Source organism: Psammomys obesus, unplaced genomic scaffold (assembly GCF_907164565.1).
Source record: "Psammomys obesus unplaced genomic scaffold, mPsaObe1.curated_primary_1811, whole genome shotgun sequence".
NCBI lineage: Eukaryota > Metazoa > Chordata > Mammalia > Rodentia > Muridae > Psammomys > Psammomys obesus.
Window position 1 is genome coordinate 181,991 of NW_026591497.1, and position 24,544 is coordinate 206,534.

The 24,544-nt window shown below is 42.5% G+C and overlaps 1 protein-coding gene across 1 annotated transcript; it reads right to left on the bottom strand.

Annotated features, from left to right (window-relative positions):
- On the bottom strand, positions 1 to 24,479 carry Snap29 (synaptosome associated protein 29). The gene is made up of 5 exons (XM_055610324.1): positions 24,060 to 24,479; positions 10,481 to 10,677; positions 9,351 to 9,436; positions 3,743 to 3,841; positions 1 to 2,717 (listed from the first exon to the last, which is right to left on the bottom strand). The coding sequence occupies exons 1-5, from the start codon at positions 24,294 to 24,296 to the stop codon at positions 2,560 to 2,562; spliced, it is 777 nt and encodes a 258-aa protein (XP_055466299.1). The 5' UTR covers positions 24,297 to 24,479; the 3' UTR covers positions 1 to 2,559.
- Between the last annotated feature and the right edge of the window lie 65 nt (positions 24,480 to 24,544).

The window sequence follows — 24,544 nt, forward strand, 5'->3', positions numbered from 1 at the left end:
TTCAAGCAAAGTAGAAAATTTTTTACTTAAGTGATACATTATATACTTAAAATTACACATTTATAAGAGGAAGGGAAATTAAGATGCTTGGCTCTTTTTTTACTTATTACATGCATGGACTCCAGGCCTCTCCTACAGAATGAGGACAAACAATTCATGAGGTCGCTCTAGTGCTAAATTACAAGTCAGTAACTGTTGGTCTTCTCCAGAGAAGAACGCACTTATTTTAGTAGCACACTTAGCACACAGCTGACCTTAAGTTATAAATGCCACCTTTCTGACGGCAGTTTGTTTTAGTCTGTCTTGTAGACCTCACACGGCAAAGATATGTTCACTGGTCTGTGATATCTGGAGCCCATTTCGCTCACTCCCACCACCTCTCCAACACTAACACTTCCTAGGCTAGGGCACAGCAGTAATTCTCTCCTTTTCTCCCTCCCCCCCAATCCCTCTTACCAGCCACTGATCTGATTCTTTCGAGAAAAGATCTCATCCTAAACCTCGAACTCATGGCAACCTTTCTGCCTTGGCCTATGTGCTCTGATTACAAACTCAGCCAGCAGCTCTAGCTCTGGAATTTCTTTGGATCCTTTGTTTTCTGTGACATGCAAACCACCATGCTTTGTTATGATAGCTCCTGCAGCAGCCAGTCTCCAGCAGCCAAGGGACAACCTCAACACACCACAGGGTCCGAAGAACAGGACAAAATGGTCGAGGCCCTCTACTGGTTTAGAGGAAGACAGGTTTCATGTTCATGGAGTTAAAAAGATTGGGAAAGGGAAGTGCATAAAATGTCCCTTTTCAGTCAGCTAAATCAGTAACACTAGGATCCCAACAGAAGGCATTCTCATGAGTTAATTTCTTGGGACTGAAGTATAATAATTAAATTCCACGAGGCTATATCTGATGGTGATAAAGAGGAACAGTTACAACATATGGAAAGTTTTATAGAAAAAAACTGAAAAAAATTAGGAGTAGAAATAATATGGGTTGGTCTCTCTATATTGTTTGAGACAAGTCTTGGTATATAGGCCTGGCTGGCCTCAAACTCACAGAGGTCCACCTCAGTTAGATCTTTAGATCTAGAGACACATGACAATTGGCATCCCTTTCTGCCTGTGGCTGCTATGGTTTTAGGAAGGTTGGATATTTTGTGACAGAGCTGTGAACAAGTTGCTAAATAAACAGTAAAAATGCTGTTACCTCATTTTCTCTCTCCTCAGTGGTGGAGATCAATGCCAGGCTGCAAGGGGGAAGGGTAGGTACTTGACCACTGAGCCACATCCATAGCCCCACTGCAGCCCCCCACTACAGAATTCATATGCTAAAGGAAGGATCCCCAAATGGCACATAAGCCATGTTTTAAGGCAAGAAGGCACTGGCATTTAGTTTACTAGTAAAAAGGTCCCTTTTACCATCTTCAAAATGTTTGCATTTGATGTTAAGGCAGCCATGTGCTCTGCTGCTTCAGTGAGTTTACTGGCAACACAAGGAAAATTTGTTGTAGAAATCAATTTTAATTAACACTTCTAAATATTTTCTTCTGGAAAATGATGGGAATAAACACACCGAGCTAGCTAAAATGTTATCTGGGCTTTTTCTTGGTCAAATGCCTTACATAAGTTTAGTTATTATGGAGTCAAAGTCTAAATATTAGGTGAGGCATTTTTGTAGAAAAAGAGAATGGGTGAGAGTCTGGGGTGGACAAGGAGACTCCAGGCATCAAATAAGCACTGCCTTTGGTACTATTCCTAGAGGCAGCGGGCTCAGTGGCAAGGTTTCTGTGTGATACTCTATACCCACAACTCCACAGGAGTTCACCATCAACCAACCAGTTGGCTTTGAGCCAATGGAGAAAATCTGTCCCCACCAGAGATGGAAAGCCTGAGAGGAGAGTAGGTGGGGAAGAAGGGCTCATCCAGTTTCTGTATTTGCATGTGTCATATCCAACAGTTCTAGTCTGAGTTCTTCTACTAAAATGGAGGACAAGATCAGAGGGCTAGAGGGGTAGAGCAACGAAGGCAACAAATTTTATTTCTGGAACTAACAGGGATCCTTTTCAGGGGCAGAGTAGTGTGCTCAGTGTGTGTGCAGGTAGGTTCACAAGGTCTGATATATAAGGATGTGGAAGGACCCTTCCTTCTGCCAAAAACCCAGGGTCTCTTCACATCTGAATTCACAGTAAGGCCTTGGAGAAACACAGTAACTAGATGGCTAAGGGAAAGGCAGTAGTTACAGGACTGACACTCTGTCCACATCTTTGCAAATAATCACAGAAATAGAAATGCAATATTTTCTGCCCTTCCAGCATAGTAATCAAAGGCTCTGGGTGTTTACAATTAGTCTGCCATGGTTAGACTAAAACCTAGCAGACAGTTCACAGAACTTTAGAGGTGTTAGTCTTAACAAAATTTTTCCTTACTGAAACTAAAATTTCTTAAGACCCACATTTGAAAAACACATGTTAAATTACATACTATATAGTCAATGACATTTAAGAGTTTAAAAGACTTTTTGAATCTTTTCATCACAATGGAGTACAATTCCTTCTCAGTTTCTTCAGAGTTGCCGAACTTTCTTTTCTGTGCTTTTTATATTGACATCTAACTTGTCTACTTTGGTTGTTAGTCGATCAAGAATGTCATCTTGCTCCTCAATTTCTGTCTGCATTCCTAAGGCTATGTCCTTCAGTCGGCCCAATCCCATGGACAGCTCATCTGTGAGAAGAAAATGACAGGCAGTCACAGTGTCCCTTGGCATCTGGATTAGAGTCCTGTCTAAGTGGCTGAGTGCCACAGCTTGTAGCATGTTTCTCAGAACACACAGAAGATCTATCTGCTACACAGCAGTATGTGGTTTCTCCTCCCTCCAGATCACCACTGATCATAAGGTTTTTGTTGTTATTGCTACTGTGTTTTTGTTTTTAGCATAGTCTTGATATATACAGCTTGGACTGGCCTGAAACTCACTAAGCATTCTAGGTTGGCCCTGAGTCGGTGATCTCCCTGCTTCTGCTGCTTGAGGTTATAGGGGTCATTAGCATACACAGCATTTTTCCTGTTAGTGCTGCATAATCAAACCTGGAGCCTTGAATGTTCTGGGAAAGCACACTGACACGTATCCCTACGCTCTTTCTATTTTTTTTTTTTTTTTTTTTATTACAAGACAGGACCTCACTCATTTTCCAGGCTGGCCCTGGACTTACAAGCCTCCTGTCTTAACCACCCAGGTAGCTGGTACTACAGTTGTTTTCCACTATTTCTCTTGAAGTCTTTGAAACCTGTGACCTTGTGTGTCCTGGAAAAGAAAAGTTTAGTGGTTACCCAGGGCTCATGAAGCTTCTTGGGTTTGAGGACAGTAAGGATAGGAAAAGAAAGCTGAGACAAAACAGCATTGCTCATACCCATGCCTCAATGGGTATGAGCACTTGCTGAGCAAGCATGAGTACCTGAGTTCAGATCCTTAACACCCACATAAAAGCTGTGTGTGGCTTTATCCAGGATGAGCTTAAGCCCCAGGACTCCTAGATCTGGTCAGGATTCAAGTATGCAGTGGGGGAAGGCTTGGCTGAACTGAAAGCAGGAAATGGAGAGAAGCAGACAGATTCCTGAGAGAGTGAGGCAGTGAGATGGACGTGATTGTGTGTTGGGGTGATGTGGTAAGGAGATAGAGTGGCAGTGCTGGGTGCTCTGGCTGTGCTCAGCATGAACTATTTGGAGGGTGCTGCAGGTCCCAAACTTACCTAGGTTGCTGTCGATCTTCTGGTGATAGGCTTGAAGGCTGGAGTTCTTTGGGTAAACCTCAGTAGTTACAGCAGAAGCAGGCCCTTCAGGTACCGGGTCTAGTTCAAAAATAGCAGAGGGACAGTAAGCTGACTGTCGCTGCTCCATCAAATTGTCCCCTTGTTTCTTTTCTGAAGACCTAGAAATCTGTCCCTAGGAATCACTCACAGCATGAAAGGACTAAAGGGGTGGAAGGAAGAAGGCGGCTGGCTCAGAGGCCATGCAGAGGGACAGGGGTGGCAATGAGACAGGTGAATAGGCTGGAGATGACAGATCTGGGCTCCAGCTTGTCCCTCAGTATTAACAGATCAAGGACTCTGAACTGACAAGTCCCCTATTTATGCATGCTAGTCAAGCACTCTAAAAATACCCACAAGCCCTTACCTCTTGTGTGTGCATGTGTTTGCTTTTGAGACAGGGCCTTGTTATGTTGCACAAGCTGACCTAAAACTTTGTTCAAGTTGGGCAAGGTGGCTCATGCCTGTAATCCCAGCACTTTGGGAGGCAGGGGCAGGTGGATATCTTTGAGTTTGAGGCCAGCCTCCTCTACAGAGTGAAGAGTTCAGGATAGCCAAGGCTACACAGAGAAACCTTGTCTTGAAAAAAACAAAAACAAAAAAAGTGGGCTGAAGAGATAGCTCAGCAGTTAAGAGCACTATCTGCTCTTCCAGAGGTCCTGAGTTCAATTACCAGCAACCACATGGTGGCTCACAACCATCTATAATGTGATCTGATGTCCTCTTCTGGCATGCAGATAGAGGACTCATATACATAAAAATATTTATATACTATATATAAGTATTTATATACTATAAATAATATTTCATTAAAGAAACAAACCAAAACAGCAACAACAACAAAACCAAAACAATAAACTCCCGTGATAGTTGGGACTACAGGTGCATGCTACTACAGCTGGTAGAGCTGGCAGAGACAGGTTTAAGAATCACTATGTAGCCGGGGGTAGTAGTGCATGCCTTTAATACCAGCACTCAGGAGGCAGAAGCAGGTGGATCTCTGCGAGAGAAAACGAACAACAAGAATCACTATGTGAATGAAGATTGAGCATCTTACCCAGGGTCCTCCTTCTTGATTAGCTTCTTTAGGTGTACAGATAATAGTATGATTATCCTATATTACATGTCTAATATCCACTTATAAGTGAGTATGTACCATGTGTGTCTTTCTGCTTCTGAGATAGCTCATTCAAGTTGATCTTCTCTAGTTCCCACTATTTGCCTGCAAATTTCATGATTTCCTCGTTTTTAATTGCTGAGTAGTATTCCATTGTGTAAATGTACCACAATTTTGGTCTCCATTCCTCAACTGAGGGACATCTGGGTTGTTTCCAGATTCTGGCTATTACGAATAAAGCTGCTATGAAATGGCTGAGCAAATGTCCTTGTTGTATACTTGAGCATCTTTTGGATATATGCCTAGGAGTGATATAACTGGATCTTAAGGTAGCACTCTTCCTACTTGTCTGAAAAAGCGCCAAATTGATTTCCAAAATGGTTGTACAAGTTTACAAACAGGATAGATATAGGAAGAAGGTGAAAAAAAGGAACAAGATAGGAGTCTACCACAGAGGGCTTCTGAAAGACTCTACCCATCAGGATATTAAAACGGATGTTGAAACTCATAGCCAAACTTTGGGAAGAGTACAGGGAATCTTATGAAAGAAGGGGCAGATAGAAAGACCTGGAAGGGTCTGGAGCTCCAAAAGGAGAAAAACAGAACCTGGGCCTAGGGGTCTTTTCTGAGACTGATACTCCAACCAAGGATCATGCATGGAGATGACTTAGAACCCCCGCACAGATGTAGCCTATGGCAACTCAGTCTCCAAGTGAGTTCCCTAGTAATAGGAACAGGGCTGTCTCTAATGTGAATTCAGTGCCTAGCTCTTTGATCACCTCGCCCTAATGGGGGAACAGCCTTACCAGGCCACAGAGAAAGGCTATGAAAGACAGTTCTGATGAGACCTGATAGCTAGGGTCAGATGGAAGGGGAGGAGGTCCTCCATTATCAGTGGACTGGGGGAGGGGCATGGGAGGAAATGAGGGAAGGAGAGAGGACAGGATTGGGAGGGGATGAGGATGGGGCTACAGCTAGGATACAAAGTGAATAAATTGTAATAAATAAAAAATTATATTAAAAAAGAAAGAAAGAAAAAGAATCATTATGTGTGGTGGTACATACCTGTAATCCTAGAACACAGAGCAAGAAGATCAGAAGTTTAAGGTTATTCTCTACTAACGAATAGACTGGGCTAAATAAGACAGCCTCAAAACAGACAAACAAATCAAACCATATAAAACACAAAACAAAACAAAGATCAAAATTGTTGCCAGTGTGGTGGTTTGCAGTTGAAATCTCAGTACTTGGAAGGCTAAGGCAAAAGGATTATGAATTCAAAGCCAGCCAGGGCTATATAGTAAGACTGTCTCAGTATTTTTTTTTATTCTTTTTTTTTTTTTTAATGTTGTCGTTTCACTCAAACAAGCAAAAAGGAAATGCTACACATTATTTGCCTTAGAAATGTTCCTTGAAATTCCATTTCTAAACATATACCTCCCTCTTTTGAGACAGGGTCTCGTGGAGCTCAGGCTGGTCTTGAACTTGGTATGTAGGTATGTAGTTGAGGGCAGCCTCTATCTCCCAAATGCTGGAATTAGAGTTGTATGCTATCATAGTGCCCTCCACCCTTCTTTTTGAGACAGGGTTTCCCATTGTGTGCCTGTCTGGACTTGAACTCATGGCAATCCTCTTGCCTCGGTCTCCCAAGTGGTAGGAGTATGGTGTAGACCACCATCCCCAGCCACCAGTTTCTCTTTGGGAAGATGTCTCTTTGTAGCATTGTCCCTGACTATCTGTGTGTTCCAAGATCCTCCTGAGACACTGAAGGCTGGGGATGCCCAAATTCCTTTTGTAATTCATATAGCCTAAGCTGTATCACATGTTTAATGGACAATAACTTTGTAAATGGCTGCAATACTGTTTAGGAACTAATGGCAACAATCAAACTCCTGTACATGATCAGTGTAGTGTTTGCCTCTCCTTCCTTGTCTACCAAGTGCTTGGCTGCCACATGCTGGGCTATGATTTTGTTTATCTTTTCTGATTATCTCTTATCCTTAGTTTGTGGAACTTATGATAGAGGGGCTGACTGTATTTCCTCCAGCACAAAACTGCTGAAACTAATCTCTCTATATATAAAGTTCATATTCTTTTACTCTCTTAACATGTACCACACAAATGAAAGCTACCTTTAGTGCCCTCAAATTATGCTTTCAGATGCAGGATATTTTTCTACTTCTTCAGGGCATGACAGTGAAGTGGCTTTCCTTGGGCCTTGTACATTTTAGTTTTCTCTTTCTCCCATCGTTTGTCCTTTTCAAAATAAACTGTGTCTAGGTCTAGTCCTGACTTCTGGCTCTTCCTTTTTCATAAGGTTTTTCTCTCTTTTGAGACCATGTCTCTCCATGTATTCCTGGCTGAGCCTAGTCCTTGGTATACAGCCCATGCTGGACTCAAAGTTTCACCAATCCTCCTAACTCTGTCTCCTGGGGGCTGGAATTACTGGTGTGTCCACTATGCAGAGCCGTCAGGTCTCCCTTTCATTCCTCTCTGTACATGTGTGGTGCATATGCATACTTGTGTGTGCAAGTACCCGTGCACAGCCATGTGGAAGCCAGGGACCACGACTCCTCCTCTATTGTTCTCCAACTTGGTGGTTTGAAGGAAAATGGCCTCCACAAGTTCATGTTTGAATACTTGGTTCCTGGTGATTAGAACTATTTGAGAAGGATTAGGAGGTGTAGCCTTTTAGAAACAGTGTGTCAGGTGGAGTGGGCTCTGAGGCCTTAAAAGCCTCCTACTATTTCCAGTACTCTCTCTGCTCCTGCTTGTGTTCAAAGTGTGAGCTCTCAACTATTCCTGCTGCCAATATGGACTCTAACCTTTTGGGATCATAAACCTAATCAAATACATCCTTTGTAAGTAGGATTGGTCTTGGTATTTTATCACTGCAATAAAAAAGCTCAGTAGGATAATCACCAATCACCTTAGTTTCTAAGACAGGGTGACTCGTAAAACCTGAAGCTCATCAGTTTGGCTAGACTAGCCAGCCAGTCAGTTGCTGAGATTTATTTGTCTCTGCCTTGCAATACTGGGATTACAGGTACACAGAATAGCATTTATATTACCTCTGTCTGTCATCTATCTATCTATCTATCTATCTATCTATCTATCTATCTACCCCCCCCCCATATATATATCGTTCTGAGCTAGGGAACAGGGTCTGCAGGAACGTTCCAGGCTTCCAGCACCAGATTAGGATTGTTGAAGTCTGTGGATTGAGTAAATTCTGGTGGTCGTCCCCAGAAAGAGACGTCTATTACAGGACTCCTTCCACTGCTGAGGCCTTCAGCCTCCAAAACTAGGAACTATGGGTTCTCTGCTCTCAGGCATCATTAAATTCTGTTGCATGCATGCACACACTTCGTCTAGACAACTCTGACTAACATTCTGGCATTTTTGTTTGTTTGGTTTTGGTTTTGGTTTTCTGAGAGAATTTGGCTATATAATCTAGGATGGCCCCAAACTCAAACTCAAAATGTTCCTGCCTTTAGCTTCCTGAGTGCTGGGACTACAAGTGTGTGCCACCATGTCTGGCTTATTTTCTAATTGTTAAAGTTCCACTTATGAAAATGGACTCAACCTGATAGCTCAGAATAAATCCTCCTGTCTCAAGAGGCCAGCTGGTTAGCCACTGTAGCTATGCACACAAACATGTTCACGAACCCTGAGTAGAGGCAAACAACCATTTTACTTACAAGAATTGTTCCTGCGATTAGTTTGTTATTTTGTTTTAATTTACTTTATTATAATTTTTATTTTACCTGCATCTATGTCTGTGACTGTCAGATCTTGGAGCTATAGACAATTGCGAGCTGCCATGTGGGTGCTGGGAACTGAACCCAGGTCCTCTGGAAGAGCAGTTAGTGCTCTTAACTGCTGAGCCATCTCTTCAGGCCCAAGGTTTTCTTGTTTGTTTGCTTGCTTGTATTTTTTGTTTTTGTTTGTTATTGTTTTTTGTGGGTTTTTCTTGCCTCTTGTTTTGTTTATTGAGACTGAGTCTCATATAACCCAGTCTGGCCTCAAGCTCAACATGCAACTGAAGCTAGCTAGCCTTCTACATGGATTGTCCTACCTCTATTTCCCTAGTGTTGGGATTATAATTGTAGTCTACCATGCCCAGCGTACAGTGCTTTTTTACTACTAGAATTTCTCAGAACTACCCCAGTAGGGGGTTCCTGTCCAATGGAATATAGGTTTGTACTTCCTTATCATATTCCATGGAGGAGTGATGTAGGGAGGAACCTTACTAAAACACATACCTATGGCTCCCCAAGAACACCTTGTGTCCCTGATGCTATTGCTCACTGTGTAGGATACTAGGTATTGGAGCTTTTGCCCATCACTGTCCCTATACCAGCACTTCAGGCTAAACCCAGAGACCCACCCTCGGCAGGATCAAACATAAGTGTCACATATATCTTCACTCACCTGCCTCATGCAGCCTTCTGAGGTTTGGGTGACTGGCCTGGTACTTGCTTTCCTGATCTTTACTTGTATTTATGGCTTCTTTCAATCTTTAGATAAAAAGAAAACATTAAAGAAAAACACACACGACAGTGCTACATGTCAGTGTATGTACAGCAGTGTTACCCATCTTTTCCAAGATGCCTTTGTGTTGCACATCCAATGTTTTCTTTCCTTTGCTGGCCTCTCTGGAACCAACTTAGGAGTGGTGCTGGCCACACAGTGGGCTGACGAAGACCTTACTCAGGACAAGGAGTCCTTAGGATCAGGTGGATAAAAATATTTAAAATGACCTAGTGGGTACCTTTGATGAAGGACCGGGAAAGTAGTCAAAACTATTTTCCTTAACTTTTTTTTTTTTTTTTTTTAAGTAGTCCAGACTGGCTTCAGCCTCAACATGTAGACCAGTATAATGGCTGGTACTGAAATCTAGGCCTTCCTGGTTTCGCTTCTTCAGTTGCTCTGACCACAAGTATCCATCGTCACATCTGGCTTATCAGTACTTTTTTTTTAATCTAAAATGAGGCTTTGCTAAATTGCCTGATGTTGCCTTGAACTTGCTATTGTCCTGCCCCACTCTCTTCAACAGCTGAGATTACACACAGGCCCTACTATATCTGGCTTTTGGAATGGCTTGGTAAAGAAACATTCTTGGTAAAAGGAGGCCTTTATTTTTTTATTTATTGGTTTGTTTGTTTTTTTTTTTTTTTTTTTTTGAGACAGGATTTCTCTGTATAGCCTTGGCTGTCCTGGATTCACTCTGTAGACCAGGTTGGCCTCCAACTCAGAGATCCATCTGCCTCTGCCTCCTGAGTGCTGGGATTAAAGTTGTGTAGGAGTCACATTTCTATTGATTAAACTTTCTAAGATTGGAATCTTACTAAGTAGGATTTCCTCAATCAGATGAACACTGCTGGTTCTAAAGGGAGTTGTTTCTCTTTGAGCAAGTCTGAAGGTGAGCAGTCCTTTCTCAAGAGCAACTCACAGGGTTTCAGGATATCTAGCAGGCACCAACAAGGCCTGAAAGCCTTGGTTCCTTCCACAGAACGTATGTCTATTGTTTTAGATATCTAGACTGCAGATGCTATACTCACTTGCTACTGGGCAGGGGGCCAATACTGCCATTTTGTTCAGGTGAAGTCTCTACTGGTTTGGATTTGAAGTAGTTGATAAATCCTCCAAACACACTCTTAATGCTGTTGATATGTTTCTGGCTCATCTTCAAATCCTGATCCATCTTGTCCACCATCTTCTCTGTGTGTTCTAGGACTCCTCGCTGCCGGACCAGCTCCTGCAGAAGGCAAGAGACAGGAGCATCATGCCACTTCCCTACTTCCAAAATCACAGTATATTAAAGTCTGGGGCTAGGAATGTATCTCAGTTGATAGGGTGCTTATCTGGCATGCACAAAATCCTGGGTTGGATTCTTAGCACTCCATCAACCAGGCGTGGCCACACAGACCTGTAACCCTACAACTTGGGAGATGGAGGTAGAAGGATTAATTTAATATTTGTCTATATAGTGACTTTGAGGCAAGTTTGGGCCAGGTGAGACCCAGTCTCAAAAAACAGTCTAGATAGGAATAGTAGTCCATGCTTTTAGTCCCAGCCCTTGGGAACTTGGGAGAAAGAGACATGTGAGGTGATGTGACTTCAAGTCAGATAGGTGCTTTTTCTGGATTCCCGCAGGACTGCTGTTGCTTTCATCCTTTTCTAGAATATTATTATACAAAGCAATTGCTTCCTTGTAACATTTCTCCCTCCCAACTCCTCCAGACTTCTAGGACAGTCAGGGCTACAAAGAGAGATTTTGCCTCAAAAAAAAAAAGTTTAAAATTATTTATTATTTTGGCTGAGGGGTGGGGGGTCACATGTCAGAGGACAACCTGAGGGAGGTCATTTCTCTCCTTTTGCCATGTAGGTCCTGAGGATTGAACTTAAGTTATCAGGCTTGGCAGTAACCATCTTTATAAAGTGATACAGCCTGCCAGCCCCTCTTCATGCCATTTTCATATATACTTTTAGTTTATTCCTCAATAAGAGCAATAAGTGCTCTTAACTTATTAACTCTTCTCTGTTCCTACTGTACCCTTGTAGACCCTACCCCTGTATTCCTCCTTCCACTTAAATATCACATGTCCCAGACCCTTCCCACCTGTTTTAAAGCACCCTCTCCCAATCTTATGGGTCTCTCTCAAGCTTCATAGACTCTACCCACACTTAAACCAACTTAAATAGACATGTTTTATAGTTAAAAACTAGGATTCAAGTCCAGCATGGTGGCATATACCCCTAGCCCAAGCCCTAAGGAGGCTGAGGCAAGATGATCTCTATGAGTTCAAGGCTACCCAGAGTCATAGCGAGTTCCAGGATATCTAGAACAACATAGAAAGACCCTGTCTCAAAAACAAAAAAAAATTAACAAAACAGCCAATCAAACGAGTGAAGGCGCAAGAGAATGAGAGAGGAACCATGATTTGCGTTAAATATATTTGAGTACTCTGTCTTCATGCATACCAGAAGAGGGCATCAGATCCCATTACAGATGGTTATGAGCCACCATGTGGTTGCTGGGAATTGAACTTAGGACCTCCGGAAGAGCAGCCAGTGCTCTTAATCACTAAGCCATCTCTCCAGCCCCATGAATGTACATTTTCATGATTCATTTATCCATTAATTTTTAATATTTATATATATACAGGTGTTTTGCCTGCATGTATATATAGTGTATTACACATGTGCCTGTTGCCTACAGAAATAAGGGAAAGGCACTGGATCCCCTGGAACTGGAGTTATGAACCACCATGTAGGTTCTGGAACCTGAACCTGGGTCCTTCACAAGAGCAACATGTTCTCTTAACTATTAAGCAAAATCTCCAGTCTCTACTCACCTATTATAAACACCTAGACCAATTCCATGCCCTTGTGGCATGTATTGTGGAAAGAACAGGAAGAGACATGGAATCCTTAGGGTATAGGAACGTAGCTATACCACTATTTCTAGGTTTTGTGAGGATCTCCACACTGAACCCATAATGGCTTCACCAGTTATACTCCCAGTGAAGAGTGAAGAGTGAAGAGTGTTGAGTGAAGAGTGTTGCTTTATTCCACATCTTTGCCAGCATTTGTTATAGTTTGTCTTCCTTCCTTTTTCATTTCCGTTCTTCCTTCTTTCCTCTTTTCTTTCCTTCTTTTTGTTTTTGGAGATAGAGTTTCTCTGTGTAGCCCTGGCTCTCCTGGAACTCACTCTGCAGACCAGACTGCACTTGAATTTGAACTCAGAGATCTGCCTGCCTCTGTCTCCTAAGTGCTGGGATTAAAAGCATGTGTGGAGGTTTGAATAGGTATGGCTCCCATAGACTCAAGTATTCGAATGCTTGTCCCACAGAAAGTGGCACTATTAGGAAGTATAGTCTTGTTAAAGTAGGCATGGCCTTGTTGGAGGAAATGTGTCACTGTGGGAGTGGGCTTTGAGGTCTGCTATGCCCAAGCTACACCCAGTGTGGCACACAGTCTCCTTTTGCTGTCTGTGGATCAAAATGTAGAACTCTCAGCTCCTTCTCTAGCACCATGACTTCCTGGATGCTGCTATGTTTCCTGGCATGATAATAATGGGATTATAAGCCAGTCCCAATGAAATGTTTTTCTTTATAAGAGCTGCCATGGTCATGATGTCCCTTTCCAGTAATAAAACCCTAAGACAGCAGGTCAGAAGTATATGAATATTTGCTCTACTAGTCCAAATTTTCCACAGAATTTTTGGGAAATTTTTAGATAAAGTCCTATAGGGAAATTTAAAATGAATGATGTCTCTTCAAAGCAATAAAATCCTAACTAAGACAGCATGTGTCACCATCGTCTGCTTTTTTTGTTTTGTTTTGAGACAGGAACTCACTAAGTAGCCCTGACTTACCTAGAAACAAGCTATTTAGTCCAGGCTGGTCTGAAATTCACTTCTGCCTCTTGGGTGTTGGGATTAAACGTGTGCACCAACATGCATGGCCAAGATGTTAGGACTTTTAAAGTATTTATTATCCATCTGGTGTTTTGTTTTTTTTTTTTTTTGAGAACTGTCTGTGCAGTTCATTGGCCCACTTACTAACTGGCAGGTTTTGTTGTTTATGTTTTGCAGCTCTTTATATATTTTAGATATTAACCACTCATCTGAAATACAGCTGGTTTTCCCCCCGTTCTGTAGAGTATTTGTTGGCAGTTTCTTTTCCTGTGCATTTTTAAAAATTTCATGAATCCCATTTTTATTTCTTAAAAATATTAAATTTATTTACTCTGAGTGTCTGTGTGCACACACATACACACACACACACACACACACACACACACACACATATGGATACATATGTTGTGCATCTGAAAATCAAAGTACAATTTGTGGGTTCTCTCAGCCATGTGGGTCCCAGAGCTTGACAACTCAGGTTATTGGGTGGAAAGCATCTTTATCAGCTAAATCACTTGGTGGTCCCCATTTCTTAATTTTTTAAAAATTTAATTTAATTTTATGTGCATTAGTGTGAAATTGTCAGATCCCTTGGAATTGGTGTTATAGACAGTTGTGAATTGCCATGTGGGCTCTGGGAATTGAACCTGGGTCCTTTGGAAAAGCAGACAGTGTTCTTAACCACTGAGCCACCTCAATTTTTAAGAAGTTAAAAAATTTCTTACTGTTTTAAAATGTGTATGTGGTCTTTGTGAATACCACCTTTGAATGGCATTCTACCTACTTTGAGACAGGGTCTCTGACTGCCCCAGAAGTCTTTATTGGATTGGACTGGCTGTTAGCAGGCTACAGGATCCTACTTTTTCTACCTCCCCAGTACTGAGATTGTAAGCACATGCCACTAATTAAAAAGAATATTCTCTTCCATCACAATGTGGCTTTTGAAGACTGAACGCAGGTCACTGGGCTTGGCTGAAAGTATCTCTACAGCAGAGCCATCTTGTTGGCTCACACCTGGCACATTTCTGTGGGCCCTGGAGATACCCATCAGGCTTTACACTGGTAAGGCGGTCACTTTACCAGCTGAGACATCTTCCAAGCCTTCCGTTTGTCAAGTCTTGGGGCTGTTTCCCATGATGATGTGTCCTATTCAGAAAAGTTCTTGCTCACAGATGTTCTGATATGTCTTCCTTTAGCAGTTTCGGCATTTCAGTATTAAATTAAAGCCTCTGTCTTACAGCTTCATTGCTGTGAAGAGACAACATGACCAAGGCAACACTTAAAAAGGAAAACATTTAATTTGGCTGGGTTCCAGTTTCAGAGGTTTAGTCCATTATCAGCATGGTGGAAAACATAGCTGCATGCAGGCAGGCATGGTGCTGAAGGAGCCTGGGAATTTTACATCTTGATCCACAGGCAGCCAGGAAACTGGGCGGAGCTTGAGCATATATGGCCTTAAAGTCCCACCACCACAGTGACACACTTCTTCTAACAAGGCCACTCCTCCTAATAGTGCCATTCCCCATGGGCCAAGCATTCAAACAGATGAGTCTATGGGGATCTATTCAAACCACTACAGTGTGATCTAATTTGGTTTTTGAGGAAAGAGATCCAATTTCATTCTTGGGCAGATGTTTATTCATGGAGTGTGGCCAGCTCCATTTATTATAGAGGCTGTCTGTTATCCAGTGTATGCTTTTGATACCTTTGTAAAAAAATCAGGTGGCTAGCCCCCTTTCCCTGGCCACATGGTACCCAGAGTTACTGTAAAAGATGATAAACAGCAGGAGTTCATCAGAGCTCTGGCAGCCTTCCTCACAAAGCCCAGGAAGCTGAAAGTCCAAACATAAAGGGCTTGCCACTATGACGAAAACTGGCTCTACACACAAGCTGCTTCCATAGCATGGTACCTCAACCTCCGTGGTAGTGCCAGGGTGTGGCCAGTGAATTTACCTACCGAGACGTCTCACCAGACCACTTTTTTTTTTCAACTCATAAAAGTAAGTTTATTTGGGTTTATGGTTCTACAGGGGTAAGTCTATCATGACAGACAGATATAGTAGGAAGAGACAGGTATGGTGGCAGGAGCAGGGAGCTGAGGGCTCACATCTTGAACCACAAGCAGGAAACAGAAAGCTGGCCCCTAATTTTAATTTTTTTAAGGTAGGATTTCCTGTGTAGCCCTGGCCCATCAAGGAACTTGCTCTGTAGAGCATGCTGGCCTCAAACTCAGAGAACGCCTGCCTCTGCTGGGATTAGAGGCATATGCCATCACTGCCTAGTTTAATTTTTATTCATTGAAACCAAGTTTCATTATGTAGCTCTGGCTGGCCTGGAATTCACTATATAGACCGAGATGGCAGAGGGTTCACAGAGTTCTGCTTGCCTCTGTCTCCTGATCGTTTGGATTAAAGGCATGCACCACCATGTCCAGACTACCAGTCTTCACTTTTTATCCCTTTTATATTTTCATCTTCTTGTTCTGGTTAAGACTTTTAGCACCATTATTGAATAAGTGTAGAGAAAGTGCACCCTTGTCTCAGTTCAGAGTTTAAAGGAAATGTTGTTTCCCCTTTTATTATAGTGCAGCTACAAATCTGTAATATAGCTTTTATTATATTAAAGTATGTTCCACCCATTCATAGTAATGTCAGTTTTAAGTGTATCAAATAGCCTTTGTTATCTTAAGGTAGCTCCATCTACTCCTACCTTCATTTTCATCTTTCTCTTTTTGAGACAGGGTCTCTGTATTATGTAGCCCTGGCTAGCCTGGAACTCATTACATAGGCCAGGCCTGTCTCTGCCTCCCAAGTGCCAGGACTAAAGCCATGGACCACCATGCATGGCTGTTATTTCTAGTTTCTTCATGACAGTTACAATGATAGCATGATGAATTCTGTCAAGTGGCTTTTTTTTTTTTTTCAATTTACTGGGTTGATGGTGTTATTTCTGTTTTTAAATCTGATAGGTTGTACTACATTTATTGATATCTGTTGACCATCCTCACATCCCTAGGATGAAACGAACTTGATTGTGATGTATGATCTTCTTGATGTGATCTTAAATTTAGTTTGAAAGTATTCTGTTGAAAAGTCTATGTTTATCAAGGAGACCAGTTTATAGTTTTCTTTCTGTTGTTATCCTGCCTGGACCTAGTTTTGGCAGCAGGGTTATACTAGCTCTGTAGAATTAGTTCAGTAGTATTCTTTTTCCTTCTAGTTGGTAGGACAGTTTGAGGAGTGTTGGTATTAAAGCTTTCTAAAAAGTTTGGTAAAAGTCAGCAGTAAATTCATGCAGCCCTAGACTTTCCTTTGGGGGAAGCCTTCAATCACTGCTTCAATCTCACTGCTTGTTATGGATCTGTTTATATCTTGTGTTTATATCTTGTGGTTCTAACTTTGGTAGTGACACATGTCACTACCAAAGGTATCTATGTCTACATTTTTCAATTTGTTGGAAAATAAGTTTTCTAAGTCTACCCTGATGCTCTGGATTTACTGGCGTCTGTTCTAGCTCCTCTCTTTCATCTGGTGAGTTTGGCTAGGTGTTGGTCAATTTTTTCCCCCAATGGACTCTTTGATTATTCTATGTACTGCCCTTTTAGTATCCATTTCATTAATTTCTGCCCTTAACTACTTTTAGCTGTACTTGGGTTTGGCTTCTTGTTTTTTAGAGCCTTAACGTGTGACATTAGGTTATTGATTTGAAAACTCCTAAATGTTTTAGTACATTACATTTTTAGTGTGTGTATGTGTGGGGGCACATGTTTCATGGTGAACATGTGGAGGTCAAAGGACAACTTATGAGAGCTTGTTTTCTTTTCCCACTATGTGGGCCCTAGAAATCAAGTTCAGATTGTCAAACTTGATGGCAAGTACCTTTCCTGATAAGCCATGCTGTCGGGCCCTAGATCTAATTTAAACATTTTAATTAATTAATTAATATATCAATTAATGTGCACATGTGTGTGAACGTAACTGCAGGTGCTCACTGAGGCCAGAGGAATCAGATTCCCTGGAGTGGGAGAATACAGATAGTTATGAGCTGCTTAATATGGTGCTGGGAACCAAATTCAGGTCTACTGCAAGGGCAATACATGCTCTTGATCTTAATCACTGGGCCATCTTCCCAGATTTTTATAGTGTTCCCTCACTTGGGGATTTAACCAGGGTTTTCATACATTGTAGGCAAGCATGAGACCATCACACTGTATTTCTATTTTTTTGAGACAGGGTTTTGCTCTGTCAGGCTTTTGCTTTTGCTTTTGCTCTGATGGCTCCACAGGCCATCGTGGAACTGGCCCTATAGACTAGGCTGCTTCTGCTCCAAAGTGCTGGGATTAAAGGCATGCATGACTACTGCCCAGCCCATTCTAATTCTTTAATGTGAGTGCTTATAGCTGTAAACTTTCAGGACTGCTTTGGCTGTATCCTAGAGGTTCTAGTGTGTTGTGCTCTCTCACTTTTACTTGAGTCTCACAAGTCTTTTCATTCCCCACTGCTTTCTTCAGTGACCCACTGTTTATTCAAAAGCATACTGGTTAAATCTCCAAATATTTGTGTATTTTCTGGGGTTAGTTTTGCTATTGATTTCTAGCTTTAATTCATTTTGATCTGATAACATGTAGATTATTATTTCAGGTTGTTTTTGGTTGTTGTTGTTGTTTTCTGAAATTTAAGGCATGCTCTGTGGTCTATAATTTGGTAAATTTTAGAGTGTACCACTAGAAGAATACGTACTTCCTATCTTTTGGATGGCGTGTTCTAGAGATCTGGCATATGCCGTTGATCTATGGTATAATTAGCACTGAGGCTTTGTTACAAATATTGTTTGGTTCCCCATCATTACTGTGTTAGGACTTTTGTGGTCTTTTTGCCTTTAGAGTTTGCTTTATGAAACTGGGGATCCCAAGATTCAGCGCATAAATATTTATAGTAGTTGATGAATTGTTCCATATATTAATATGTAGTAATCTTTTGGACTAGTTTTAGTTTCAAGTCTATCTTATTAAATATGAAAATCACTATTATAGTTTGTCTGCAGCTTCTGTTTGCTTGGTAGTTTGATGTCCAATCTCTGACTCAGCTCCTGAATTTCCTTCCTAGTTATTTCTACTTCTTGGAAACAACAGACAGACCATGATTTTTTTTTTTTAAATCCAGTCAGCTCTGCATAATTTAGTAATTGGTGAGTCAAGGCTATTTGCATTCAAGGTTATAATTGAGGATTTTGTATTTCTTATGACTTTGTTGTTTGTTGTTCTGGTTGCTTGGTTTATTGAAAGTTTATTGAGACTGACACACCAACGAAGGGCCATTCATGAAGAGGACCTAAAACCCCTGCTCAGATGTAGCCCATAAACTCCATCTCCAACTGGGTTGCCCAGTAAGGGGAGCAGGGGTTGTCTCTGGCATGAACTCAGTGACAGGCTCTCTGATCACCTCCCCCTGGAGGATGCAGCCTTGCCAGGCCACAGAGGAAGACAATGCAATCAGTCCTAATGAGACCTGATAGGCTAGGGTCAGATAGAAGGGAAGGAGGACCTCCCCTACCAGTGGACTAAGGGAGGGTGGGATTGGGAGGTGATGAGGTAGGGGTCCACAGCTAGGATACAAATTGAATAAGCTATAATAAATGATGATGATGATGATAATAATAAAAGAAAAAAGTTCCTTTCTTTCTTTTTATCTAGTGGTGTTAGATGTTTTCTGGTTTGCTGTATTGGACATGATTAATTCTCAGTTTTCCTCTGTTCATGTGTTCATTACATGAAATGTCTTTTTCCCTGTGCTCTTTTGTGTGAAACTGTCTTTCTCCTCAGTGTACAACACTAAGTGTTGACTTAGTTGACATGCATTACCTTATCTTGTATTGAAACATTTCTCTACTTTAATAGTTAATTTTGCTGGATACAGCAATCCTGGTTATGGTTATTTACTTTCAGGGCTTGGAACCTATTATTCCATGCTTTCTTGGCCTTTAAGGTTGCTGCCAACAGATCTGGTGTGGTTCTGCTTCTTGTGTGTTAGAAGGCAGCTTGCCTTAGAGATTTTAGTATTATTTCTTTGCTTTGTGTTTCTGACATCTTGACTATGGGAAGGACCTTCTCTGGTCATGCCTATGATGAGGTTCTAAATGCTTCCTGTGTTTGGATATCTATTTCTTTTACTAGGTCTGAGAAATTCTTGGTGATATTCCTTAAGTAGTCCAAGTCATTTCATTTTTATCTTAGCTCCTTCTATCTTATGGTTTTGGGTCTGGTTTCTTGAATGAATCCCAGAGTTCTTGGAAGTTTGGGTTACACTCACTAGTTTTTTGTTTTGACACAAGTCTGCATTTTACTGCCTCAAACTTGCCTTCCACATCTGAGTTTGTTCTTCAGCTTGGTCTTGTTTATTGGTCATACTGCTTTTTGTTTTGGTTTGGTTTTCTTTTTCCCTTCCGAGACAGGGTTTCTCTCTGTAGCCTTGCGTCTCCTAGACTAGCTTTGTAGCCCAGGCTGTCCTTGAACTCACAAAGATCCATCTGCCTCTGTCTCCCTGGGTACCAGGACTACAGGTGTCACTGTGCCTGGTTTGGTAATTCTGTTTTTGTTTTGTTTTGTTTTGTTTTTTCATTTTCATTGATTGATTTTCATTTCCAGAATTTTGCTTGGATTTCAGTGACTTGCTGAACTTTTCCTCCACATTTATAAATTTTTAAGTAACTTTATATCTTGAATTGACTTCATAACTTTCTTGTACAGGACTGAATTTACTTGAGTCCTCCATTGATCACTAATCTTTTTTTTTGTTGTTGTTGCTACAGGCTCTTGAGACAGGTTATATCCCTTGATGGCATGGAATCTACTAATTCACTAATTGACCCAAGATGGCCTTGAACTTACAGAGACTTACCTGCCACTACCACCTGAGTGCTGGGATTACCTGACACCATGCTGGGCCTTGATCATCCATCCTTTTAAAAAGGAGGACTCTTCATTTTGTTTTCTTTCATTTTAGCTCTCTGTGCAGGTTAGTTTTTGTCAGGCTGACATATATCTAGACATATCTGGGAAGAAGGAATCTTAATTGACAGACCTCAGAGGCTCTGGGTTTGGATATAGGCTCCCATAGCTTAGAAGTGGACACTGTTGACCTTTCCATCTGCCTCTGTGAGAATGAGGCCAGGGCAGCTATGAGGGGTGTAAACTCCTGGATGAGGAATATGGCTCAGATGGCCAGGGTGCTTGCCCAGCATACATGATGCTGGGGTCTCAGTCCAGCACTCTGTAAACTGGGGGCGGTGGGAAATGCCTGTAATCCCAGCTCTTGGGAGTCCAGGGTCATCCTCAGGTACAGAGTTGGAGGTCAGTGGGAGCTACACGAGACCCTACCTTCCATGTTAAGAATGCACACGCCAAGTGACTATGAGATGATTACAGGTGATCTCCCCAACTGCTTTAAGCCCCAAGTGTTGTCTAAATTTATACAGAAAAAAGAAAGGAGAGGATATGCATGGGTTGCTAAGGAACCACAAAGAAAGTTCCTCAATTCCTCTTTTCTGTGAATGACTCCTAAGAGCAAGGGGAAGTGGAAGTCAGGGCAACAAAGACCATGCAAGGGCACAGACTGCCTGAAGTGAGGTAACACTCACCTATATGGGTTATGTTCGGGGCACTGTGAGGATTCAGAGAATCAAAGGGATCTTGCTGGTGGAGCATGGAAGGGTCTGTGGGACTTTCTCCAAGATACTCACGAGAACTCACTCTCTACCAACCATTCTTCTAGTGCTAGCCATCAAGTGGGGACTAACCAGGCCCAGACTCCTGAGGGCTCATATAATCCATATGCAGGGTTAAGAGCAAGTTCAATCTGATTTTCTAACTTGCTAACAACACTGAGGTGCTGAGAACTGAGGAAGGCAGACACATCCTTGTGTCACTGAGCTCTGTTTCATAGGATAACAATAAAAGTCATCACATACATGATTGTGTCTTTGTCACAGTGAACTCCTGGCAAGGGTTTTAAGGGGTGTGTCAGGGAGTCCCAAGAGTGTGATAGGGTAAAAGCCTGAGTTGACGAGAGTCTAAGAAGCTGGGGTAACTGATGGGAAGTGGAACTTTGTGGAGGGGTGGATAGGACCCTTTAAGACCCAGCATGATGTGGAAGTCTCCCAAGGGTAGCAGTGACCCCTGAATCACCAGCACAATCTACAGCTGTAACATCACTATTAACTGATAAGTACATGGATGTCAGTCTGGGGTCAATGCATCAAATCCAGAAATCTGAAATGTATTATCCTAGACTGGGGATAAGCCAGGTGCGGTGGCACAGGTGTAGTATCCCAGCTGGAGGTGAACTCATGCTTATCAGCAAGACTGAGGTTAGCCTGGGCAATACAAAGTCCTATTTCAGAGAAAAAAAATAAAATAAAAAAGAAAAAGAAACTTCTCATTTTCTTTCCTCTCCCAAAGTAATACACACCCACACTAACAGATTCTAGCTGATATAACTGAGCAAGTGTGGGACTTGGCAAGTGTGGTGAGCAAATGTGGTGAGATCACCCGACTAGATTCAGAAACACAAACTGGTTATTAGGTGGCCTAGTAACAGGAACTGGAAAGCTATAAAGATGAGGAGGCCTCTGGGGAGTGCATGCTAGTCAAAGTAGCTGAACACATTACATGTCAATCTTACCAAACACCAACCCCTTTCTCTGGTGTTGTGCAACAGACATTGGAATTACTGTTCATTGCTGGTCTCTGCTGAACTGAGAAACCAGGCGACAAAAAAAAAAAAAAAAAAAAAAAATTCACTGTAGTATGCCACACTCCTCCAGAAGGCAGAGTGTCCTGGGAGGGTGAGTGGCTTTGGCCAGTGATCATGTCCATGTAGGAAGCAAATATTATAATGTTTATTATTAGGAGATTGGCTGCATAAACAGAAGTCACCTATTTAATGGACTACAATGTATAGTCATTAGCCTGCTTTCCCCTCCCCCACCAAAACACCTCATTGTATTTAACTACGAAATAACCTTCAACACTACTAATATACAGGTCTATATGTAAAGAATACCTCACCTTAAAGTTAAAAAGAATAGAAGAATAGAAGTGCTGGTGGCACACACCTCAGCATTCCCAGGAACAAAGGCAGTGTATTTCTGAGTTTGAGGCCAGCCTAGACAACATAAAATTCCGAGGACAGTCAAGTTTACATAATGATACTATGGAAAAAAAAAAAATAACAAAAAAAAAAAAACAATAACAAAAAAAATTCTCTTTTGGGGCTAGAGAGATGATTCAGTAGGTCAGACTAATTCCTGCTCCTCAAGAAGACCTACCTATTTATATTTGCATCTGGTACATGTCCATGATCTCAGCACTCTGGAGGCTGAAGCAGTAGGATCTTGAGTTCAAGGCCAATCTGGGGTACACTGGGCTACACTGTGAGACCTTATCTCAAAACAGTGACCTTTTCACCAAGGCCCTAAGGACTCATCTGGACTTTTAACATTAAGAATCCAGTACACAGATGTAAGACATAGGTACAACATACATAGAGGCAGAACATACATTAGCAACCAGTGATACCATAACAGGGAAGGGTAGGAAAAGGTAAAGTGCCAAAACAGCAGCAATGAAGAAATGACAACATGAGAAATTAATCAAAATGCCTCAGATCTGCCCAAGTCTGTGTGGTCAGAGAGAAGGAATTTTGCCAAAGATCAGTTGTGAAGACTTGTAGAAGAAGACAATACTTTGTTTCAAAAATTACATTTCAAAACTGCAAACTGCTTAAGATTATTCTTATTCAGTAATTTATTATTATACCAAAACAACTGTTGTACTAGTAGCCTTGGGGGACAATCTGGTGTTTTGAAATAATCTTTATTCCACGCTGGGCATGCAGGTGCATTTCTTGTAATCCCAACATCAGAAAGATTGAGGTCCAACCATTCTAGATTCCAGGCCAGCCTAAGTTTCATAAGCAGACTGTCTAGCAAACCACAACTCCCCCAAAAGAAAAGATCTTAAGAGGTTTCAGAAGACCAGCTCAGTGCCCAGCATCCACACTGGGTAGCTTTCAGCTGGTGCCCTCTTCCGACTTCAGGGGACCCCCCCACACGTGTGCATACACACAGATACGAGGCAAAGTTCCTAGTTCCTGAAATTTCCTATGGACAAAAAGGGCTGATTGTCACAACCTCACATTACGTACAATGGTAAGGGTCTACACTCAATTCAAGATCTGGCTTCCAGGACAAGAGTTCAGTCAAAGGGACTTGAGTATTACCAGTAGCATGGTGAGAGGTGGTCAAGGCTGTGAGAAGGACGCAAGGCTTCCTTGGCATTAGTACTTCAGGCATCACCTGGCACAGCTCACACTTTAACCCGGTCACCAGGGAGGAATAGCCTAAGGCTTCTGTAATACAGGCCTGCACTTTGGCATTTTTACTCTCAGTTCTGACCCCCAGACAGAACATAACTTGGAGTTTACCTTTTAACTAGACATGGGAGCAGGACGAGGGGTGGGGGAATCTACTACGCAGAACAGGTAAGGAAACTTCCCGAGGTAGCTTCTTCAAGCGCTCCAGATACATAATTCTTTACAGAAAGTCCAAGAACCCATGGTAGGCAGTTAGAAAGATCCCAAAAGAACGTGAACAAAACATTTCCTATCTCGTTTTATAATGCAAGGATTGGCCAGTTCAGCTCGGCTCTGCCCCAGGCTCACCTCAGAAGTGGCGACTCCGACCTTCTCCGATTCATACATGAGAGACAAGGACCTGCTGGTGCTGGTGGCCGTAGCCTCGGCCCTACGCAGCACCTCCTGTCTCAGGTACTGCTGCCGGTCCATGGGAGCCTCGGACCCGCTGGACAGGTCGCGGGCGTCCTTCCACGGCACCGGCCGGCTGTCCTCGTCTTCCGCGTCCTCGTCGAAAGGATTATAGCTTTTAGGGTAGCCGGCCATGGTGCCAACGACGTCCTGGACCGAGGAAGCCGGAGCGGCGGCCGGGCCAAGGGTCGGTAGCCCAGCGCCGGCGGGCGGACTCCTGCGGCCGTCGCGCTCTACTTCCGCCAGCACCGCGCAGGCAGAACCGGCTCCGGAGCCAACCACCGTCCAGGGCGGCGGAGGGGGAGCCGGGCTTCTGCGCGGGGGCGGCCTCACGCCAGCCACCACCCAGCGCCGGCTGCGAGGAGGTCACGTGGCCGGGAAGC